Source organism: Ursus maritimus, unplaced genomic scaffold (genome assembly GCF_017311325.1).
Source record: "Ursus maritimus isolate PB19 unplaced genomic scaffold, ASM1731132v1 scaffold_21, whole genome shotgun sequence".
NCBI lineage: Eukaryota > Metazoa > Chordata > Mammalia > Carnivora > Ursidae > Ursus > Ursus maritimus.
The window spans coordinates 7,315,336-7,339,147 of NW_024424564.1; the positions used below are offsets into that span (position 1 = coordinate 7,315,336).

Consider the following 23,812-nt stretch of genomic DNA (forward strand, 5'->3'; position numbering starts at 1 on the left):
TAATACACTTAGAGTAGCACCTGTCACACGCTAAGCATTTAGTAAGTGATAGATATTATTGTTGAAATGGTCTCCTAGGAACCAGGTTTCATTTAGACTGCTTAGAGAAGGTGAACTTTTCTGATTTTAATATTTAGATGCCACTGTTAACTTGAAGATAAAAGGAACAGTTTGTCTGATGGGCAGCTGGCTGACACATGCCATTCTGTTCTCATTCAGCCTCCTTCTCCACACTGGTTAGAAGTGGCTCTAGTAGTCCTGCTCCTTAGAAATGCACACAGCTGCCGATATGTTCTCCTGAGTCAACTCCCAACACCAAGATCAAGAACACGCTTTTAAGACTAAGTGAAATAAGTCAGTCAAAGGAAGACAACTACCATATGATCTCACTGATACGTGGAATTTAAGAAACAAGGCAGAGGATCGTAGGGGAAGAGAGAAAAAAATGAAACAGGACGGAAGGAGAGAGGGAGACAAACCATAAGAGACTCTTCATCTCAGGAAACAAACTGAAGGTTGTTGGAGAGGAGGTGGGTGGAGGGATGGGGTAACTCAGTGATGGATGCTGGGGAGGGTATGCGTTGTAATGAGCACTGGGTATTAAATAAGACTGATGAATCACAGACCTGTACCCCTGAAACAAATAATACATTATATGTTAATTAACTGAATTTAAACTAAAAAAATAAAAAAAATTCAAAGAAAGAAAGGAAGGCTTAGAAAAAGAAGACTTAATGGTCTTCCAAACTCGCTATCTCCTTTGAAAAGAGACCCATTTACCGGGTACTGAATTTGTAGTGGGAAGTGACTGGCTTTAGGAATGTAGGTGTTAAGAAAAAAAGAAAACTTGGGCGCCTGGGTGGCTCAGTCAGTTAACCGTTTGCCTTCGGCTCAGGTCACGATCCCAGGGTCCTGGGATAGAGTCCCACATTGGGCTCCTTGCTCAGCGGGAAGTCTGCTTCTCCCTCTGCCCCTCCCCACTGCTCCTGCTCACTTTCTCTCTCTCTCACACTCTCATGCAAAAATAAAAAAAATAAAAGAAAAAAAGAAAACTCAAAAGAAATTATGAAGGCCATTTTACCTTTCTGAAAGAATTTCAACAGAATTCCATCATGAGCGTTACAAAAAGAAGTGAATTACAGACGCTTAAAGTAAACATTAAATCCCAAAGTTAGAACAAAGTAACTGGTATACCCAGAAAGGCTGGCCTGTTTTCCAATTTTAGCTTAAATGATGTATTTGCTCATTCTCTTTTGTCTCACAGAGCTGGGACTAAAATTGCGTTATTAGAGAAGAAAAGACGTAACTAGAAGAGCTTATCAATTCTTATCTTCCAAGCATTAGACCAAAGTGTTTTGGATCAGAGTGCCCACAATCTCTAGGAACAAAGTGTCTCAGTATTAGGTACCAAGTTTGGAAAAAGACACTGAAACCAAATGGAAATGGCAACAAAAGAAAGTGGTACATTATGAGAGTTCTAGGAGAGAGAATTAGTAAAACAGAAATGCTTTACTGAGGAAGAGTCCCACAGAGAGAGGGACAAAATCATCAGAAGACATGCTTTCTACAGCCTTATACTTAGTGAGGTCAGATCGGCAAAAGCTATCAGCTGGGAGGTCAGAAATGCAGAATCGGAATCTGCATTTTAACCAGGTCCCAAGGGGAATCAGCACGAGGAGCTCTGATCTACGGGATAGTGGGCCCCAAACTGGGCTGCCTCTCCGAATTATCTGTGAGCTAAAGAAAAACAGCAGAGGCTGGGTCTCTATTCTAGTCCAAGTGAGTCCATCAGAACCACTTTGGATGTTGAACTTTTCACAAATTCAGAAGGTGATGTTGATGAGGACCAAGGTGGAAAGTCACTGCTCCAGGACAAAGTAAAGATTTACAGTCTTGAAGGACAAATAAAAGCTACTCATATTGATGTGATATGTATATATGGGAGGGTGGGGGGAAGAATACAGTTAACAGAAGGTGGCCGGGAGTTAAAAAAATAAAAATAATAAAGGCCACCAGCGTCTCCAAGGCTTATAAATACATTTACAAGATCTTAAGCCGATCAGACTTCATCCTAGTAGGAGAAGAAATCTAATCAGCCTCCTCTTCAGAGAAGAGCCTTCTTTTCTCAGGCAAGCGCTACCTGTAAACACCACCAGTTTCTCAGGCACCTACCTTGCTTGTCTGATTTGGTTTGATCCCAGGTCCTCGAACCAGCAGTGGAACTTTGATATCAAACTCATACAGCTGTCTTTTGTCTATTGGCAAAGAAAACTGTCCTGAAAACAAAATACAGAGGGTAAAGTTGGAGCCAGGATAGAAGTGTCACTCACACATTCATTCAATTGACAGTAAGAATGAAAACAACTCTGTTCTACTATTTATGGGGGTTTAATGGAAAGTTTACAATTGCTTGGGTCTCTTATTACTACAAGGCAGGAAATGAGTTCATCTTCTTTAAACAAATGACTAGAGGGACTCCTTTGGTCTAAGATAGGACAAATTCAGCAAAAACAATGACTGCAGAGTACTGAAACACAAATACATAATTTATGTATGATACTCAACCTGACCACAATTGAATGAGGTTACTCTAAAAACGTAAAGGGACGTAAATAAAGGGACAAAAACATTTATCTGGCCTTTCCTGAATAAACTGCATTTCAAGATAATCAAACAGCTGACTTCTTCTCTAAGGAATTCCGACTAATAAATGCAAAAGGACAGGGGCGCCTGGATGGCTCAGTCGTTAAGCATCTGCCTTAGGCTCAGGGCCTGATCCCAGGGTTCTGGGACCGAGCCCTGCGTCAGGCTCCTTGCTGTGCTGGGAGCCTGCTTCTTCCTCTCCTACCTCCCCTGCTTGTGTTCCCTCTCTCGCTGGCTGTCTCTCTCTCTCTCTCTCTCTGTCAAATAAATAAATAAAATCTTTAAAAAAAAATGCAAAAGGACAGAGTTACGAAGTCAACATTTTGCCATTTTTGAGAGAAGAGGGGATTAAAGCAACAATTATCAATGGAAGCTTCAGCCACAAAAGGTTCATAGGACAGGCTCAGGCTGACACCCCATGAGCCATTAGCTAATAGCAGCATCACTAAAGTGGGTCAACCAGACACCAACATGAAGTGATGTACTAGGAAATACATATCAGTATCACCAAGGAAGCATTCTCACTGGAAATGTCCATTTCTATTAAGACTCCTAGATCTAACTACCAGTCCATAGAAAATGCTGACTAAAGAAACACAAGTTAAGGCATCATGAGAATGCAATTAGCCAAATCCAGAATGTGAGATGTTCTAAGTAACAACAACAACAACAACAAAAAACCCTTTTCCCAATAAATTAGTGGCAACAACAGCCTCAGGGCACATAAAAAAATACGGGTAGCATGTGGCCTTTGTCTAGATCCCGATATATAATAAACTAGTCAGATGCACAATGTAGTGTGGATGTACAGGATCACAATGTCTGGAGTTTCTTCAAAATCTTCTAAGCTGGGGGCGCCTGGGTGGCTCAGTCAGCTAAGCATCTGCCTACGGCTCAGGTCATGATCCCAGGGTCCTGGGATCAAGGCCCGCATCAGGCTCCTTGCTCAGTGGGGGGCCTGCTTCTCCCTCTGCCTGCCGCTCCCCCTGCTTGGGCTCTCTCTCTCTGACAAATAATAAATAAAATCCTAAAAAAAAGAAAAAACCTCCGAAGCTAAATAAAGACAAACATGGGGAAGGTAGGAAGAAAAGACTGGCCACATGTAGCTGAAAAATTGAAGCTGGAAATGGAGGTTATTTTTTTAGTCTCTACTTTGAGAGCTTAAAAAATTTCACAACAAAACATTAAATGCCTCATCAATCTGCTCCTATACAACCAAGCCTCACGTTAGTAGTTTTCAAGTTTATGAAATTGATAGCTGGAGAAAGAAGACATTCATTTTTCAGAAAATCCAAGTAGAAGAAAGGGAAGTCAAGGATGTGGGCTGACTCATACATAGTTTTGAAAAGACAAAACATCAAACAAAAACCACACACATACACACACACACACACAAATCAATAAAACTTATCTCACAATTTCACAAGAAAGGGGTTTTCCTCCAAGACAATCTTCTCTTGGTCTTTCGATGTAAGATCTCTTACCCTTAGTCTCTAAGGTCTACTTGCCCTTTAAATATAGTACAGTTTCGGGGGCCCTAGGTGGCTGAGTCAGTTAAGCGGCTACCTTCGGCTCAGGTCATGATCTCAGGGTCCTGGAATCAAGCCCCGCATCAGGCTCCCTGTTCGTCACTTTTCCCTCTCCTACTGCTCTCCCTGCTTGTGCTCTCTCTCTCAAATAAATACATAAAATCTTAAAAAAAATAAATCCAGTTCAGTTTCTTACCTTTTTCCTAAAGCCTGCCTCCAACCTAGAAAGCTTACTCTCTGCTCCCAACTCCTAGAATGTCATGTAATTTGGCACGTGAAACAGCAAATAATGCAACCTGATCTCTCCATGTGCGAATGAGCTGACCCTCTAACCAGGGGGGTCCTGAGGGCAGCACCTACCCCTCTGGCCTGTCCACTACTACAACAGGCCCAGAGCTCCCTGCTAGTGCTACTGACTGGGTGAAAAAGGAAAGGCACCTCATCGAAGCCACAGGAATACCCCAGTCTGCCCCTTACCTGTGTGATAGCCATTGTCTGAGGTATAAAAGATGTACGTGTTGTTAAGCTCCCCATTGAACTCCAATCTCTTGACCAGTTTCTCCACAAGGTCATCAACTGACAGTAAAGTCTGCCATCTGGATATATACAGAGGGTGACAATAGGATTTCAGAAACAACGGCTGAAGGAATGCTATCTTGCCAAAAAAGCAGGAGCAGAGTCCAAAACAAAACCACCCAAAGCCCCCAAAACACGCTCCCCAAAAGCTCAAATCCCAAACTTCCTTTCCTCAGACCCTTCACTGAAAAAAAAAAAAAAGGATTAGAAAATCCCAGAACATAATTAGTTCATTCCAAATTTAACTGTTTCCAAAGAAATAAATGAGGCTTTTAATAACCAGTTAGCTTTATTATACTGGTGATGAGAGCAGAAACAACTGGAAGGGAAAGCTGTCAATTCAGTACTGATGAGCACAGATAAATTCAGATAGACCCATGCTACAGCAACATTTAAGGGTCTAAACTAGGGGTCGGCAAGCTATAGCGACAGGCCAGTTTGCTCATCACTGTTTTTGTTTTTAAATTGTGGTAAAAAACACACAATGTAAAATTTAACATCTTACATTTTAAGGGTACAAACAATAGTATTAAGTATATTCACACAGCAAAGCGATCTCCAGAACCTTTTCTTCTTGCAAATCTGAAACTCTGTACCCATTAAACAACTCACTGTTTTTGTATGAAGTTTTACTGGAACAAAGTCATGCTCACTCATTCACATATTGCCTAGTTTTACTCCAACCGCAAAGCTGGGCAACTGTGACAAAGACTGTCTGGCCTAACAGGCTATAATATTTACTCTCTGGCCCTTTACAGAAAAAGTTTGCTAGCTCCTGGTATAATCTAAATACATCTTAAGAGAGTGTAATGAATTTTTAAGAACTGACTTAAAGAAATTCCTTGAAATTCCAAATAGCAACGGCAAATATTCTGCTCTAGTCTAAGCCTTTGGGTCTTATGCAAATATTGGGCCTGATCTCTCACAAACTGACCTTTTCTTCAGACACAGGGAAATTTTTTTTTTTTTTTTTTTTTTTTACCAAATGGCTCCAGTTTGCAATTATGTTTTAACAAGTCTTAAAAATGAATTGTTTTATTAGTCCTGAGGTCCAAAGACCATCTCCTACACCTTCTGGGGCAGCAGACCCCCAATCAAAGAGTCTCTCCCATCAGCTTGCTACCTTTTGATTTTGTCTCAAAGATAACCACATGTGCAGTCCCTTGTTCATGGGCTGATTTGGAAAGTCCTCAAAGACCACCCAGATTGAGAAAGTAGTAGCTCTTACCTTTTCCGAAATGCATTATCTAAAAACTGAATTGAAGAATTAGTCATTGGGGTCTTGGCTTGCCTAATTAACCAGTGCTTGTTCTAAAATTTAAAAGAAAAAAAATGTTAGGACCAAGTCGCTAAAATCAAATAAGCTACTAGAATACATAATGAAAAGGAGCATTTTATACTTCAGCAAAAACGAACTTACTGGAGCAGTTAAGGAACTTCAGACTTCCTGTCCCCTGCCCCATGTGTTCCTAAAAACACTTTCTATAGATTCTCACTCATTCTTTAGCTTCTTCCCAGTAGCTCCCTAATGAAAGAAGGCCTGGGCTCCTTGTTAGCAACATTAACCAGCATTCAAAGAGATTTAGTGAAAGATATTGGGAAACTACCGGCTAAAAGGAGTCTAAAACTATAACACTGAGTCCATGCTTTGGGTCTACTATCCAAGCTACAAATGGGTAAATATTAACTTTACCTTCCAATAAGTTTTGCCCTAAAAAGCCATCATTCTATCATCCTCTATTTTCCTACCCAAGATATTGATTATCCTTGAACCTTGTGGAAATCTCATCACAGCAATTTCCTAAAACCTCAAGCCCAAATCTAGAGGGTTCTTCTCTTTTAAATAAAGCACTCACAGTTTTAAAAAACAAAAACATTCCCATACATCATTAATTCTCTCCTCTCTACTCATAAAGCCCTAAGTTACCATCTCTCAAACTGTCAGCCTCCAAGGGTTCTTAGTTAACATGTTTGAGAAACGTTATACAGCATAGCCTCCTGTTGGAAAATCATGTTGGAACAGGAATAACTCTGAGAAATTCTATAACAAAGTGACTTTGTTAAAATTTCTAAACTTACTTGCTCATGGGAACCTCTATTAACTTCTTTAGGAACATAGAGAATGGCCCTCTAGTTCAAAACTCAGTTCTCCCAGCTTTAAAGATCCTACTTAAGCACTTGCCTACAATGTGCCCAGCAACGTGCTGAATATTTCTATGTTCTTTAATCCACGTTGCGGCTGCATGAGGAATCAAGACCTCCAACTTTATTTCTCCCACGTTAGATAGAAAAGCAGAAGTTAAGTATCTTGCTCACAGTCAGGTCACTTAGCTCGAAAGTGGTAGTGCTGAGTCTAATCCAAGACTCATTCTGTCTACCACACCTCGCCAGCAATTAAGATTTCTGGGCAACAGGGACGAGGCAGTAGAGAACTTCTGCCTTTGAACCAGTGAACAGCCTACCCTCTGTGCCAAGGGAAGTGTGAGTAACTGGCATAAGGGGCAAATATTTAAGTTATGGCCCTTAATTATATTCCCTGCTCTCGTTCATTTCTCCATTTAACTTCCCTTTCCAATCACATTGCACTATGTCACCCCCTCTTTTCTATGCCTCAGGTCTGGTGAGGGCCACCCACGGGAGCTACTGCAGGCCTAGCTCAGCCCCACGGAACGTGTCTCAGCCACCACTGCCACGTAGGAGAGCCAGCACAGAGATTAGCAGGAGAGCCTGCAGTCAGGAAAGAGCATTTCTTTAATACTTCCTGTGGACTCTCTAGCTGCTAACTGGATGTGTGGCAGGAAGCTTATCTGCACTTCTGAAGCATGTTTATGCTATCTATTATACTCAAGACAGGTGCAATTACCTTTAAAAGATCTGTAAGGAAAACCAACTACATGGCTCAAAGGCTCCCTAACAAGATAATATACAGTTTCTTATATCAAGTGTGGTTTAATTTAAGGGTTAGGGGAAGCTACCACTCCATGGATGTTGAAGTTCTTATTTCTTGGTGCAAAGACGTTCTGGAAGGTCTTCTGGTACTGAGGTGCGGCTGTCCAAGGAGAATGAGGTGCTGGTGTGGAGATCATCATGAAGAACGGCTCAGAGTTGGACTTGTAGTCGAGGAAGCCCAAAGAGATATTAGCCTGAGATATACAAAGATCGGTCATCTTCTACCCAGGACTTGAGAGATGCATGTTCTCAGATATACAGGAGGTAGACGGTCATATTAGCTTTTAATCAATCTTAAGAATTTAAACCAATTTTAATGATCTTAATATTAACACAATCTATGTTACAGTTATTTACAAGTATGTTGTTGGAACAACTATTTGGGTTTTAGGCAATACTTATTTAAAGAAATGGAAAAACATACCATCCTAAGAAAGCAAATAAGATCTTAGTGATTTTACACGATCTAAAAATTGTTATGCCTCCCGTAAGGAGAGAAACAGTAATCTGGCCTTTTAAGGCTTAGCTTGCATTAATACGGCTTAGACTATGCCTCTGACACCCTAAAGTACATAAAAGAGAGTCAATCTAATTCACAGTGGGACAGGTGGATTAAGTTACCTTAATCTGTAGACATCGTAAGTTATGCCAACTAAAGCAGCTAAGCTAAATGAATAATATTAAATCCAAATACATCACACCAGGATTTTAATTTATATTGACTTCAATTTTTCATTTGCTTATCTGGAGATACATTATGAAAATGAAAGCATCCCACATACATGCTATGTGTTTAATTGTTCTAGTCGATTTATAGCTTCATTTATTCCCATCACTAAACTCAACGGACTGACTGCATCAATTGCCTTTCACCATCTCACTATTCCTTTCACCTGCTTACTCTAGCCCTGTCAGAAGCCTGCGGTCCCAACGCGCCGAGCACACTTCTGCCTCAGTGCCCCCCACACCCGTTGTTCCCTCTGTCTGTGCACCCTTTCCCCTGATCTGCATAGCGCACTCTCACCTCCTTAAACGATATCTAAGTAATGCCCATACCTTGCCTTGTCTATCTGGAGGGACTCCGCTTCATTTACTGAACCACCTGCTATGCTGGGTGCTGGAATATTTGGTGAATGAATACTCTATGGAAGGCTGTCATTAGAAACACCTTAGATAGGAAAGGAAAGTCCTAAATTCACCCAGTTTCAGTAATTTTTATATATAAATCCACAAAGACTTAAGAACTTCCAGTCCCCAGCACCCCATCCTCATGGTGAAGCTGCCATCTCAGAGCTTGTGAGTGAATCTGGGGTCAAGAGTAAGAACCTCTCAAGTAAAACCTCTTCAAAGTAATCTCTATAGGCTTAGAGATTAGCCTTTGGAAAAGGATTTGTTGATGGAATTTCAAGAACATTAACGCTGAGCCTGGCTTATATACAAAGAAAAATGCCCTCGGGAGTCTTTAATCAGTTGGAAATATTTTTTGGCAGTTAAATGAAGTTATTATTCATTCCCATTACTCAACATGACCAAGTCCAGAGGTTTTCTAGGCAGAGGTTTCAATCAACTGTGAGCCAAACCTGCAAGAACAGAGCTTTGATAACTCACCAGAACATCTGTCAGGTAGTCCACACTGTAGTTTTCGCCATGCTTTCGTGCCTTCCCATTGATAGAGAGGGTATAATTATAGTATTTAGAATTCTTTTCCTATTAGACAGGAAAGTAAAATTTGTTAGGAAGTCAGCACACCAAATGAAAGTCAGAAATCATGCTGGGCTAAACTACACTCTGTTTAAATAGTGATAAGACATTATGGGGCACCTGGGTGGCATGGTTGGTTAAGCGTCAGACTCTTGGTTTCGGCTCAGGTAGTGATCTCAGGGTTGTGAGACTGAGCCCTGCATCGGGCTCCATGCTCACCATGGAGTCTGCTTGAGACTCTCTCCTTCTGCCCCATCCCCCCAGCCCTAGTCAAATAAATCTTTAAAGAAAAAAAAAGGCATTTAAAAAAAAGGGTAATTACTCACATTAGTACTGAATTGGATTTTTTGCCTAGAGTTTTATCAACTATTGGCATAGTTTCAATAATCTGTCATAGTTTAAAAAGCCACAAGTGGATCAGACAGACAGCAAAATATGTAACTAAACCTTGTGTGATGCAGGAAAAACATCCTCCAGAGGAGTGACTCACAATCAACAGACTTTATTTTTCATAGTCCATAGTCTCTCATGTTTCATTCCCCCTTCTGATTACCCCCCTTTCTTTATCCCTTTCTTCCCCTACTGATCATCCTAGTTCTTATGTTCCATAGATGAGAGAAATCATATGATAGTTGTCTTTCTCTGCTTGACTTATTTCACTTAGCATTATCTCCTCCAGTGCCGTCCATGTTGTAGCAAATGTTGAGAACTCGTTCTTTCTGATAGCTGAGTAATATTCCATTGTATATATGGACCACAACTTCTTAATCCAGTCATCTGTTGAAGGGCATCTCGGCTCCTTCCACGATTTAGCTATTGTGGACATTGCTGCTATGAACATTGGGGTGCATATGGCCCTTCTCTTCACTACGTCTGTATCCTTGGGGTAAATACCCAGTAGTGCAATGGCTGGATCATAGGGTAGCTCAATTTTTAACTTTTTAAGGGACCTCCACACTGTTTTCCAGAGTGGCTGTACCAACTTGCATTCCCACCAACAATGTAGGAGGGATCCCCTTTCTCCACATCCTCTCCAACAATTGTTGTTTCTTGCCTTGAACAGACTTTCTTTTAAAGAGATAAAATAGCTCATCCTAAACTCAAAGCAACTTATGTCAAAATCAGAGCTAAATTAGACAGTACGCATATTTTACGTCTCTAGGGCTGTGTATAATCGTCACCAACTTCAGTAATCACTCACCAAGGCATACCAATAACTCCAGCCTAGAGGTACGTGTTCTAGTCCACCTGCATCTGGGGCCCCATACTGAAAAGCAAGACAAGCAGGACATTAGAAATGCTCAGACATGAACAGATCAGAAAGAAAGAGGAAACTTTTAGAATCCTTTTAGATCAGTGCCTGAAACCAGGTGCTCAATTTTCCCAAACACATAAACCTAGTCAAAAAGTAAAGAACACTATAATCCTAGGAACTTCTGAAGTTGAAGTTTGCAAACTATGGCTAGTAGGCCAAATCTAGCCTGCCAACTGTTTGTATGATCAGCAAGCTAAGAATTTTTTTCCATCCATTAAAAAATACAAACAGCAATCAATAGAGGAATATTTTGTGACATGTGACAGTTATAGGAAATTGGAATTTCAGTGATGAAGTTTTTTTGGAACACAGGTGCACTCATTTTGGTTTGTGTATGTCTATTGCTGCTTTCATGCCACAATGGCAGAGTCAAATACAGGAGTCCCCCTTATTTGCAGTTTCATTTCCCATGGTTTCAGTTAACCCCTGGTCAATCGTAGTCCAGAAGCAAATGATCCTTCTGTTAGAAGGTTCACAATGCCTGCCATTCACCTCCCTTCATCTCATCACGTACGTGTTATCATCTCGCATCACCACAGGAAGGGTGAGTACAATGCAGTAAGATATTTTGAGAGACACAACATTCACATAATTTTTATTGCATTATATGGCTGCACTTGTTCTATTTTGTTATCGGTTGTTGTTAATCTCTCACTGTTCCTAATTCATAAGTTAAACTTTATCACAGGTACATATACACAGCTACAAACAGTATATATACAGTTCAGTACTATCCATGGCTTCAGGCATCGACTGGGGGTCTGGGAAAGCATCCCCCGTGGATAAGGTGGTGGTGGGGAACTACTGTCATCGCAAAAGAGACATATGACCTGCAAAGCCCAAAATATTTACTTCTGGCCCTTCCTAGAAAAAGTCCGCATGGCTTAGGCCACAGAGTTCATTTCCTGAGCTACTGATGGCATAGACTGAATACTCCAACTGATCTTGTCGCTAACAACAGCCAAAATAATCAGACTATGGGCTCTCAGCCTATAGCTTCACTTGTCCTGATGATGAAACCTCCTTTGGAGCTCAATTTATTTGATGAGATGAATTAAGTGACCAGAGAATTATCCCATTTTATCTCGACAAGGTTTAGCATTGCCCATTTAAGGAAGAATTTAATCTATGAGAAATTGTTGTATTTTAATGAATTTCTTCTAATTTTGTATAGACGTTAAATGATCTTTGATATGCAAAGTAGTATAAATTCTCTTTATGACCCACAGCTTTATCTTAATAACCTAGTAGCTGTACTTATTTCTCATGATTCTTTTCAAACTGACTCATCTTCCTTCAAACTCACAAGGCTGCAAATTCTCCCAATTGTGGGGAGGGAAAGAATGAACAGAATATTCAGATCAGATATTAGTGTCTCTAGCAACCATGGATAAAGTATGTAAGAAAATGTACCTCTTTTCTTTGTCCTGCATCCCCAGTTTTACTATAAGAGATAACTCAAACTATTTCTTTTAAGTCTGAACTCTAAAAGCTAAGGCCAATGTGGTGAACCTGGGGGCCATGAAATCTGACCTTGATAGGCTTTAATGGGTATCCCTCTATCCAGGCGCATAAGAGGTCACTACATCAACCACTAAGTCATATGCTTTAGTGGCCTGAATATCCCAGGCTCTGGGCATTTTCCCTCTATCACTGATCTCTCCACATTTTGTTCCCATTCTTTCAGGTTAGAAAAAGGGTTAGTCTTAAGTTGTTATAACGCAGGAAAGGTGGTAGAAGGAAAAAATTCTTCCTCATCCTGATAAAGGAGAAGTGGAGACAAAGATACCATGACAGCCACATGACAAGCAAAAGGAAGAAAAAGGGGAAGATCCATCAGACAGTAGCAGTCATAGGACAACTTTAAAATAAGTGCTATGAGGCTATTTAAAGGAAGAAGAACTATAATACTTAAATCATGTAAATATGTTCAAGTAAATAAATTCTTGTTTAATGGGCAGATTAGTAGAAAACAACATATACCAAAAACATTTTATCATGACTCAAGTGGATAATAATTAAAAGACAACACGAATTACATTAATTCACATTTATAAAGCTTTTTTTTTTTTAAAGGGAATAATTAGATCATTCAACCTACCTCATTTAAGTATTTCCCTGCGAAAAAGGTCTGATAACCACACATCGATCTGAGAATTGCTGGGAAAGTATTTGGTTCTTGGATCTTCTGCCAAGACTTACTACTGCAGTTTCCCTCTAAAGTGTTGTTAACAACGTGATGATTATGTGGGTACTTCCCTGTCAAGATACTGGCTCTGCTCGGGCAGCAAAGAGCACTTGGCACATACTACAAAGGGAACAGAAGCAAAAAACCCGGTTACACAAGAAAGATGGATTTCTCATCATTTCTAAAGAGAGTAAAGAAAGCTACTTAATACTCTAACTTTGAATGTCTAGTTTCTCATGGAATAGAGTTTTTTCTTTTCTTTTTTTTTTTTTGGTAACACATGACACACTTTAGAGCTGCTTTAAGTCACATAGTGGAGACAGTAAACTAGATAAATCAAGAGAACCGATTTCTTTTTCAGTTGGTTTCTTTCTGCAGAATAAAAGTTATTCCAATCTCATCTGCCAAAGAAATATTTACATGATAGGAGCTAGGTCTTTTTTTTTTTTTTTTTTTTTAAGGTAGGCTTCATGCCCAGTGTGGAACCCAAAATGGGGCTTGAACTCAAGACCCTGAGATCAAGACCTGAGTTGAGATCAAGAGTAGGACGCTTAACCAACTGAGCCACCCAGGCGGCCCTAGGAGCTAGGTCTTAACCAAGAATAAAGACTACTACTTGCCTCTAATGTAGCTGAGAGGCACAGGTCCATTTTCAGGGTGATCTGTGGCTTTATAGATTTCCTGTATCACTTAATACACTGAATGTAGATTATTTTTTCTACTCTAATTATATTCCTATTAGCTACTATCATCACTAATCTTAGCCCTTTCTACCTAATATTTGTATAGGTCTTAGTACACATCACCAAGCCACTTTACAGAGCATACTAGTTTACACTCACACCAGCAGGGAAGGAATGCTCATTTAAGTACACCCTTGCCACAATTACGTATTATCCCTTTTAAACAGTTGGCATTTCTTTGGCCTTTCAAATTGGATTTGGCATTTTTAAATACTGGTGGAGACAGACATTCTCCACATGCGTACTGACCAACTGTGTTTACGTGAATGATTTGTTCATGTGCTTTGTACGTGTTTTCTTCCTGGGGCATCAGCTTCTTGTTATATAAAATCTGAGTTAAGGAAGGATTCAGTCATGTAACAAATATTTGTCATTTTTTACTTTTGCTTTTTTAATTTTGTCAGATATTTGACTTCTGTAATTTTCACATTGGCAAGCCTTTTAATCCTTCTGCTTTTGTGTCTGCTGACCTATTTTTGGGTCAATGTCACGTTGTTTATTGTACCTTCATATTACATTTTATTATCTGGAAGGGCAATTTCCTCCTTTAAGAAATTATCTTGATTATTCTAACCTACTTATAATTCCAGATAAACTTAAAATCACTTTACTCAGCCTAAAACAAATCTTGTTGGGATTCTGATTAGAATAAACTAATCTTGGGTCTTCCCACAGAAAATGATGGGTGTGTCTACATGTTAAGTATTTTTATTACATCACGCACGAAGTTCTGTAACCTTATTTATAGGTCTTAACCATTACTGGCCACCACCAGCTATACCTAGAGTCTGCATTTTCCTGCTGTATGAATGGGCTCTCTTCTCTCTCCTCCCGAGTACTTCTCTAACTGGTTACATAGGAGAAGATTATATTTATTTTTCATTTCTACTTTACTATACTCTATTAATTTAAAAAGTTTTCAAACAATTCTACATTTTCTAGGTAGAAAATACAAAGAAGTGGAAATAATTTGTCTTTTTCCAATATTCCAGTTAATTCCGCGGGACTTATGCCAATGACTAGACAGTTCAGGACAGCATTAAGTGACAAGTATCAGGGCCTTGTCTCATCTCTAAAAGCAGTGGCCTGAGTCTTTCACCTTAACTATAAGGTGAGCTATTTGTCTGAAATACTCATCATAGTAAGGATACATTCTTTTAACAGTTTAATAAATTACCAGGAAAGGATGCTAAAATTTCAGGGGACTTTCAAGCATCTATTAAGATGAACATTACATTTTTCGTCTTTCATCTACTGATCTTGTTGGTGGACAACATAACAACCACCATTATGCAGTATTTACTGTAAGTCAGGCGCTGATACAAGTGCTTGCTTTACATGTATCTATTTGCTTAATATCGCAAAAACCCTGAGATAGGTTTTAGTACACCCAGTTACAAACGGGGAAACCAAGGTCCGCAGAAAGGTTAATAACCTGCCCCAGGTCACAAAGTTAGAAAAGAGGCAGAGAGAGCATCCAAAACTAGGTGACCCAGCTCCAGAATCTGTGCTCTTAAGCACAACACTGTGTTGCTATTTAATGGATTTCCTGATAAGCTGGACTACTACTTACTTGATTATGTGCATGAATTTGATTTGTTAGTATTTTATTATGGATCTTTGCATCTACATTTGTTTGTTTACTTACTTACTTACTTATTTATTTAAGTGGGCTATTTATTTAAGTGGGCTCCACACCAGCCCTGAGCTCACAACCCTGAGATCAAGACCTGAGCTGAGATCAACAGTTGGATGCTCAACTGACTGAGTCAACCAGGCGCCCCTGCATCTATGTTTATATATACATATATATTTGTATCTAATACATGCACATATATGTGTATACACACACACACACACATGTTGGTTTTGTCTGGTTGCTATTACCTTTCTCAGGTTTGATCGTCAGGGTTAACTGGGCTTTGTAAAGTGGCCTGCAAGCATTGACCACAAAGCAATTTACACAGCATGAATGTTACTTGACTCTTATAATCCATTTTCAAACCTCAAACAGTGACGTTTTAAAGAAAATTCTCTAGTTCTGAGCTATAAATCAAACTGGCTTAGAAAATACCTACAATTAAGGTTCAATTCGTAAAAAGTAATGTTTCAATTAAAAGAATTCAAATCACATTAATTAAAGTCCTTCTTTTAGTTCAGACATTTAACTAGGAAAAAAACCACACAGATTACACTAGACTCCCCCAAAGAGAGTGCTTCTTCTTATTAGAACATGAACAGAAAGTCTCACAAAATTAAGTCTGCCTTGAAACTTACAGCACTGGAGAAAGTCATCCCCATTTCTCCAATGAGAGCCTTGGTTTTCTTTAGTGGTGTCTGTGAAGTAAATAATCATCTGTTAAACCATTTCCTTCAATAAACAAGACACACAGACCAAAACTCATGTTGTTTGCATCTTAACTCACAATGATCAGCTCCATTTGACACTAAAAAACTGCCAAAAGAGTCCTGTGTGATTCTGGAGATGAACCAAACAGGTTTGGTTAGTCAGTTATGTCCCATGCAAAAGATCAGAGAGGTCATCAGGCCTGCAGGAAGGGAAAGTTCACAGCTGATAGCATTATTCTAGCAATACTGATTTCGGTGTAATGAAATTTTGGTGCTCTCTTTCATCACCAGCCCCCTCACAGGATAGATAGGGCAGATCTCCATTAATTCATCTTTAGGAGTAGAACGTGGGCTAAGAGATGAAAGGAGACTTCCACCCTTTGAAACAGAAGTAACACTTAGGTTCTGACTCTTATCTGAGAGCCAGATAAGGTCCTGATGACCAGAAAAGGACTCAAATATCACACATCCAGTGGTGGAGTCCAAATGCATGCATTTTAACTATAAGCTCAAAACCCCATGCACTAGGCCAACCACCGCCTCAGGTAAGAACTTGAACCAGGTGGCAAAGAGCACAGAAAACAATTAATCACAAATCCTAGAGTGAGGACACAAGTATGAAGAAGGTCATTTAAATACAAATAAAAGAAACACTAACCATCTTTATTCAGAACCCAGACAACAAAAAAGGACCACTGAAGAGACTCTAATTTTAATTGTATTGTATGAATCAGTTCATGATGATTTTGAAGTACCTTTGAAATCTAAGACCATATTCAGGGCAGTTTTACGTATACCTTATTGTGCAGTAATTCCTTAAAGATAATCTAGATATATAATTATGTTAACAAGGGTCTTGTTTATAATACTGTATAAATGACTCTCCCCCACTATTTTACATAGATAGTAAGAAACCTAAAGAACCCATAAGCTCAAAAGGATGAGAATTCTAACTTATTTAAGAAGACCTTTCATAATTTCATGAGTAGATCCATAATAGGTTCCCAAGAAATGCTACAGATATACAAGGTCTTCGTTAACCTTCAGAAGCAACATCACCAGCTACGATCTTCCACAAAACATCACTGAGTGCTACTTTCAGGTAAAGAATATTGGGCTGAATGAAACACTGGTTTGATGAGAAATCTGAGTTATGATGACACAGGGAGGGAAATGAGAATACAAAGTTTAAGTGGGGAAAAGGACTATGTGAGTTATTATATGGGACTTAATCCTCAAACTGGTGAATATGCAAAACTACTGAAGAATATCTGATTTACAGTAAGACTATATACTGTGTGATTACAGCTCATTTGTTAAACACTTAATGTGTGCCACGCACTGACTGAGGCCAGGAAGGACAAAAGACAGAAGGTCCTTACCCTCATGACCTCTGTACTCTTGGGGACTTAAACATTTCAGGCAGTGAAAAGTGCTATGAACAGAATAAACAAGGATGATGTGCTTACAACTGGTGGGAGTGAAAGGGGGAAACGACTTTAGATGCGTGGTCAGGAGAGGCCTCTTTCAGGAGGTAACTTTGGTACTCAGAGTCACATGATGAGGAGGCCAGCCATGCAAAGATCCAGGAGGTGCTTCCAGGCTGAGTGAACAACAAGGACAAGGGCTGCTGGAGAACAGGCACATATGAGGAACAGAAAGAAGCCAAATGTGGTAGAAGTAGCACAGCAAGTAAAGGAGACTGTGGCGTAAGACAAGGTCAAAGCGTTAGGCAGGAGCCAGCAGATGATGCAAGGCTGCCTAGGAACACAGATTTTAGTGTAAGAAATTTATATTAATGACTGTAATCTTTATACTGTTAACACTAGTACAGTGATAACCATAATCTGTGCTGAATCAAACAAATCCTAAACAAGAAACCACACTGTACTGAAAATGTGTGTGTCCATGCTAATCTGAATGCTAAAATGGAGGCTTAAGATGTCAGTAAAGATAGCTGCAAGGCTGGTCAGGTGAAGGGTGTGCAACACTGCTTAAGCAGCCGCCAATTTTATACCTGAATATTGGTAAATGTGTTCCTTTACTCCTCCAAAGCAAATCCCTTCCATAAAAATCCTAAGGAGTCATTTACTTTTTTGGCTCCCGTGTACAGCTGCTCTGAAATAAAATTTTAACATTTCTAATAATCTATGGCTAATTTTTCTTTTAACAATGAAAGACCACTTTGCTTTAAGCAAAGACAGGATGTATTTTTCCCCTACATTTCATCATGGCTCCTTCCCTCCCTTCCCTGAAGTTTTGACCAAATTTCACTTTTGCTAAAGTGAATGATTTTAAAAAGAGCAACCCGTGCTTCTGTGAAGAACAGTGTGTTCATCCTGCCATAACAACATTCAAGTAAAATAAAAAACAGGAACTGTTCCCTAAGCAAAAAACCCGAAGTCCCACAGATGATACCCGCAACAAATACAGTGAAATGTTAAAGATGATGCATAAAAGACGATTTCAAAGATGACTGAAAGATTCTACATGAAACAAAAATCCCACCAGCACTATAATCCCTCGACCTGAGCTGATCTGGTGGATTGGACTACTGTTTATTTTGCCAAAGATGGCAGCAATTCATAATCTTTTTTTGAGTCAGAGACCTCACTCTCTCCACAAAAATGAAGATAAAATACAGGGTATTACATATAAGTTAAGGACTTCCATGACCCCACTGATGTCCCTGAGTATCGTCTTAAGAATCTCTGACCTAATAAAAAAATAAAAAATAATAAAAATAAAATAAAAAAATAAAATTAAAAAAAAAAAAGAATCTCTGACCTGAGGTATAAGTGAGTATGCTGATATGGGTATGTGGAATGACATCTGGTGAGTCAGTATTATCACAGTATTCTAGAATATGAGAAAAATGGGGCTTCAAGATCATAAGACACCAGGCTTTGCTACTTATTAGCTATACGAACTTTGGCCAAGTTACTTAACACCCTCTAAGTATTAGTTGCCTCTTATTTAAGGGAAGGACAATACATACAGCAGAGGACTCCTGTAATGACTGAAGCACAAGTATAAAATACTTCACACTCTAACTGGCTCCAAGTAGGTTTTCAAATGCTGTTATTGTCTTAGTGCTTTCCCTTCAAGTCCCGTTTGACAACTAGTGGTAGAATACTCTGGAAAAGGATACAAGAGAAGCCAGAATACCCAGGAGAGTTGGGAGCATTAAATTTGACCTGTTCCCTCTACTCAATTTTGGCTCTTCTCTTTAGTATAAACACCTATAAAAAAGAATCTGATACTGGTTTAAAGAAGCAAATATGGCTAACACGCTAAGGAGAAGATACATCTGTGGTAAGAAGAAGCTCAATTCTGAACTCCTTATATTTCAGTGATAAATTTTTGTTTTCAGCAGAGATGTAAAAGCTTGACCTTTTAATTGTTTTAGTCACTAAGCTAGTACTAATTTTTGATACAGATGGCTTACACTTTCTAGACAAAACACTTTTCAAGGACACACACACACACACAAATTTTTTAAAGGAATTTTTTGAGGAGGGTCAGTGTAGTGCTGGGAATGGAAAAAACAAAGGAAATTCCAGGAAAGCAATTAAGTCAAGACTCTTCAATGTCAATGTGGTGGAGTAGAAACTAAATGGCAATGAAGCGTATGTGGCACGAATTAGTGTGGAGTCAAAATGCAAGCATCTTAAACATAAACTAGAAAAGGTTTTCCGTGTGGTGAACACAGTCCTGAGTAAGAAATACATTTTCACTCATAACCCAGAAATATATATATGGATAAGTGTACCTTTACTATATATACCACATGTATCACACCAACATTTTCTATTCTACTCTATTCCACAGGAATATGTAAATGTAAAATGCCGGTAGCTACTCACTAAACTGATTTCACAACTCGCTTATGGGTTGAAATTGGCAGTTTGAAGGACACTGAGGTAGGGTGTTCCCAGACATTATAAGTTAGGAACCTCTTGTGTGAAGTGTTCTCATAGTTTCAGCACTTAGCTGAAAGCAAAAAGAGAACTAAACGAAGAAATAAAGGATATATATATTTTCTTACAGATAAGAGAAACGTCACACTGAGGATCAGAGCACTCGTCAGGATTCTGACCTGTTTCAACTAGCTAAGCGCCTCGGGAAAGCCACTTTCTGTGGCCTCCAAGAGTAGGGGGCTGGGTGAATGCTTCTGAAGGTCATAAATTCCAGAACTCTAAGATACAGAAGCAACATTCACTCTGGGAAAGAATGAAGTCTCATGACAAAACACATTTAAAATGGAACACGGGCAATAGCAGCGAATGCATCAGCCAGGTGCTCAATCAGGCTAATTGAATTTTCTTGACTCTTGTTAGGCAAGGCGCACCCTGAAGAGTTCGACAACCTACCTGCCAGATTATTTCATTTCAGCACTTATTTTATAAATATCAGGCACAGACACTGTACACGGAGACGAATACAGAGGTAGCCTAGGTCCTTCAAAGAGAGGGCTAGACTTGTCCTCAGATCCTCTAATCCAAAAGAAAAACACGGCTTGCGTGCTCTTAGCCAGCATCTGCTCCTCCTTGGTTCAGCCCATCCCCAACTGGCGTCCACCTGTTTATTTTGAGCTATAAACGCGAACTCCACAGCACTAAGGTCCAGACTAGAAGCTCTGTGTGGTGCGTGCATGTGTGTCTACTCAGAAGAGACGCGGGAGAAAGAGGAAATAGAATCCTGCGGCCCCTCAAACTTGCGGAAGGGGTCTGGCGTGGCAAAAGCAAATCTATCCGGAGTCAAGGCAGCCAACTGAGGGAACTGGGGTGGGGATGGGGAAGAGGACAAGAAACCTGGGGGTCAGCCCGGGAGACGGAGGGGCGGGGCAGAAATAGAAGAGTTACCATGCCGCCGAGCACTTCGTCCTGGTCGTCGGTGAGCAGCAGCACCACGTTGGGCCTCCGAGAGCCCTCCGCCACCCCAGAGACCCCCAGGCAGCTGCCCAGCAACAGCAGCAGCGCCGGGCTGCAGGAAGGCAGGTGACGGGGGCTGTTCCGCCCGGGCCCACTTGGGGCCAGAGGCAGGAGCCACATGGCGGAGAGGGCTCCGGGGGGGCCCGAGACCGAGCGGAGGGACGCGCAGGTGTCTAAACGGCAAAAGGCGGAGGAGCCGCAGGAGGAAAAGGGTTGCCAGGGAAAGGCCGGGGTCTGGGGTCAGGCGTTTTCTCCCCTAGCACGATCACGTGAACCGGGGACAGGGGGCGGAGCACGCCGTGCGGTCACATGAGGACCGACGGGGCGGGACTGCGGGCGGAAAGGGAGGGAGGTCGGATCAGCGGGCCGGAAACCGGAAGTGGACACGAGGGAGCGAAGAACGGGTCGGAGATGCGGCTTGGGCTTGCTTCAGTCTCTGGCTCAGGTTGGGTTCTCAGGGGGTGTGAATCTGAACGCTTGGTGCAAGGATTAAAATGGAGAGAAGATAAGATGAAATAGAGGAGGGAATCAGCTCACAGTAAGCGATTAGAGAAAGGAGGAATGGACCTACCAGGTAGTAAGATCAGCTGGTGGGCGAGGTCTGGTCTCTCGTATTTTATCCTCGAGTCAACAGACACCTAAGAAAGCCCTTATATTAATCATTTCTAATTTTCTCTACAACTCACCTGTTAAATTTGAAGCTGGATTCCGAGTCATCTTTCTTAACTTCAAGCTTCAGCTGATAACGTGATTTCAAACAAGCAAACGATTTAGGAATATCCTGACAGCCTAATATTACTTGGTGAATTTTTGAAAGCCCTCTTAGAAGATGTTGGAGGATATGCACATTGAACAAAAACAAAACCCCTGAAACATGGTTACCCAACCACATTAAGTAATCTTTAGGGGAAAAAATTCCGTGAACTAAGGCTCCAAATATTTCTGTAATAGCTCTAGTACAGCTCTACCTCAACCCTCTGCTGAAGTCTATGAAAACAGAATTATCCCTGGCAAGGTGAAGGGTCAAGCCTCATTCCTAATTTAGAGCAACAACCCGTACCTCCTGGCTGCTAACAAAGTGTATTTTCTCTAAGCTAGACCATCCGGCATGAAAAATGTTTTAAAATTCATGAAAGCACTGTACTATTATGAGGTAAAAATAATTGTGGAAGTACTTTGAAGTATCATATATACAACTATAAGTCTTATGCAAAAGGAAGTGTTGCCTTTTTGGAAAAAAAAAAGGTTTACAGAAAGAGAGTCTTTACAAAATGAAGTAAAGATCCACTGCAAGAAAAATTCTTCTGGGAATCTGGTCAGACTAGTTCCCAGATGGCCATGGTACTGGGTTACAGCCTCAAACTAGGCTCATTTTGCAAGCTGATGCAATAATCCTAGGAAATCAAGACTTCCAGGAAGACTTCTGGCACAAAAAAGAACCTGCATTGATGCCCCAAATTTTAAGATTATATCACTGTTCTTAGTTCAAGGCTAGATTATGAATTATTTGATGGCAGAGATTGTATAATTAAGGGCCAGCTTTATTCCAGATGCTAGACTAATGCTGAGGAGACACTGTTCCTTTTTCATGGAACTTGCAGTCTAGTTGCAGAAAGATAATACAATCTAATAATCACAGAAATGTATAATTACAAATAAGGAGACAAATAAGTAAAGAGAGAAATGAACATTTAAGGATTCCCTGAGGAAGTAAACTTTCAGTGGCAGTGAGGAGTTTAAATAGAAGATAATTTGTTAATGGGGTAGTGGGGTGGTAGAATGTGTCCTAGGCGTGAAGTACAGCACACGCAAAGATTTCGAGGTAGTGCATTCAAAGAACTAAAAGATGCCAGCGTACTTGGAGCAGAGGGAGAGAAGGAGGTGGACAGGTAGACAGAGCCCAGATCCTATGTTAAGGATTTTGGTCTTCATCATAAGGCTAATGGGAAATCACTTGAAGAGTAGGGGAGAAATAAAATCATACGTGAATTTGTATTAGGTCCTTTACGCTGTGGTATGGTGTACAGATTAGAAGAGGACAAGAGTGGATGATGATAAGAGAACAAATCCAGATTTTGTGGGGTGTGAATCTTATATGTATACAATTTGGCAAGGGTGGTTCCTTAAGAAAAAGAATAACAATTTTGAATACAGAATTAGGCACAAAAGTGATTATTTATTTAGACTAATAAAAGAAATAACCATATTACAGATTTTTAAAAGTTGAAAAATATTACAAATGCAAAATTTTAAAATATAATATTTTTATTAATGAACTACCAGACACACGTCTCCATGCTTCCCCCCCAACATTTTATAGCTATGTACACTTCAATCATCTCTCCATATGACCGTGGCTTTGTAATATATTCTGTAGAGAGAATAGGAAAATAATTTAGTCTTTTATTTAGCATAGTTGATCAGTATTCATTTTTTATTACTGATAGTTCAGAAATTTTTTTTCATCCTCAGTTCATTATTGGTTATACACACACACGTACTTATTGTAATCATGTATTATGAGTTTATATCCTCTTCATTGATGTCAATTTGAGGTTATATCAGAAAGATACAATATTTTTAGTGCATTTATATGATTCGCTTTGTTAACAAATTGATTATCAAACAATTCAAGAGCCTATTTATTACTTTCACTTGCAATTTATCTCTTCCATGATTACTGTTTTTGTTATGATCTGCAAAAAAAATGATTGCTATTTACTTTTCAATGTCAGGATAATTTCTTTTGATTTTCTCACTCGTCTTTATCACTTTGATTTCATATTCATGAATTTTTTACCTCAATTTTATCTCAGTGCTTTAATAAAATAAATTTAAAGATGACATAAGAAGGTGCCTCCTGTATACATCCACATCAGGAGTCT

The 23,812-nt window shown here is 39.8% G+C and overlaps 1 protein-coding gene across 1 annotated transcript in view; it reads right to left on the minus strand.

Moving 5' to 3' along the window:
• The window catches only part of GNS (glucosamine (N-acetyl)-6-sulfatase), a 62,310-nt gene extending 41,092 nt beyond the window's left edge, over positions 1 to 21,218 (minus strand). Inside the window, exons 1-9 of the mRNA XM_008684248.2 lie at positions 20,859 to 21,218; positions 15,922 to 15,981; positions 12,815 to 13,021; positions 10,600 to 10,665; positions 9,306 to 9,404; positions 7,724 to 7,891; positions 5,977 to 6,059; positions 4,650 to 4,768; positions 2,173 to 2,276 (exon numbers count right to left, since the gene is read on the minus strand). Of these exons, the coding sequence (XP_008682470.2) occupies positions 2,173 to 2,276; positions 4,650 to 4,768; positions 5,977 to 6,059; positions 7,724 to 7,891; positions 9,306 to 9,404; positions 10,600 to 10,665; positions 12,815 to 13,021; positions 15,922 to 15,981; positions 20,859 to 21,047 (1,095 nt within the window). The 5' untranslated portion in view covers positions 21,048 to 21,218. The remainder of the gene's footprint in view (positions 1 to 2,172; positions 2,277 to 4,649; positions 4,769 to 5,976; positions 6,060 to 7,723; positions 7,892 to 9,305; positions 9,405 to 10,599; positions 10,666 to 12,814; positions 13,022 to 15,921; positions 15,982 to 20,858) is intronic.
• Positions 21,219 to 23,812: the final 2,594 nt, after the last annotated feature.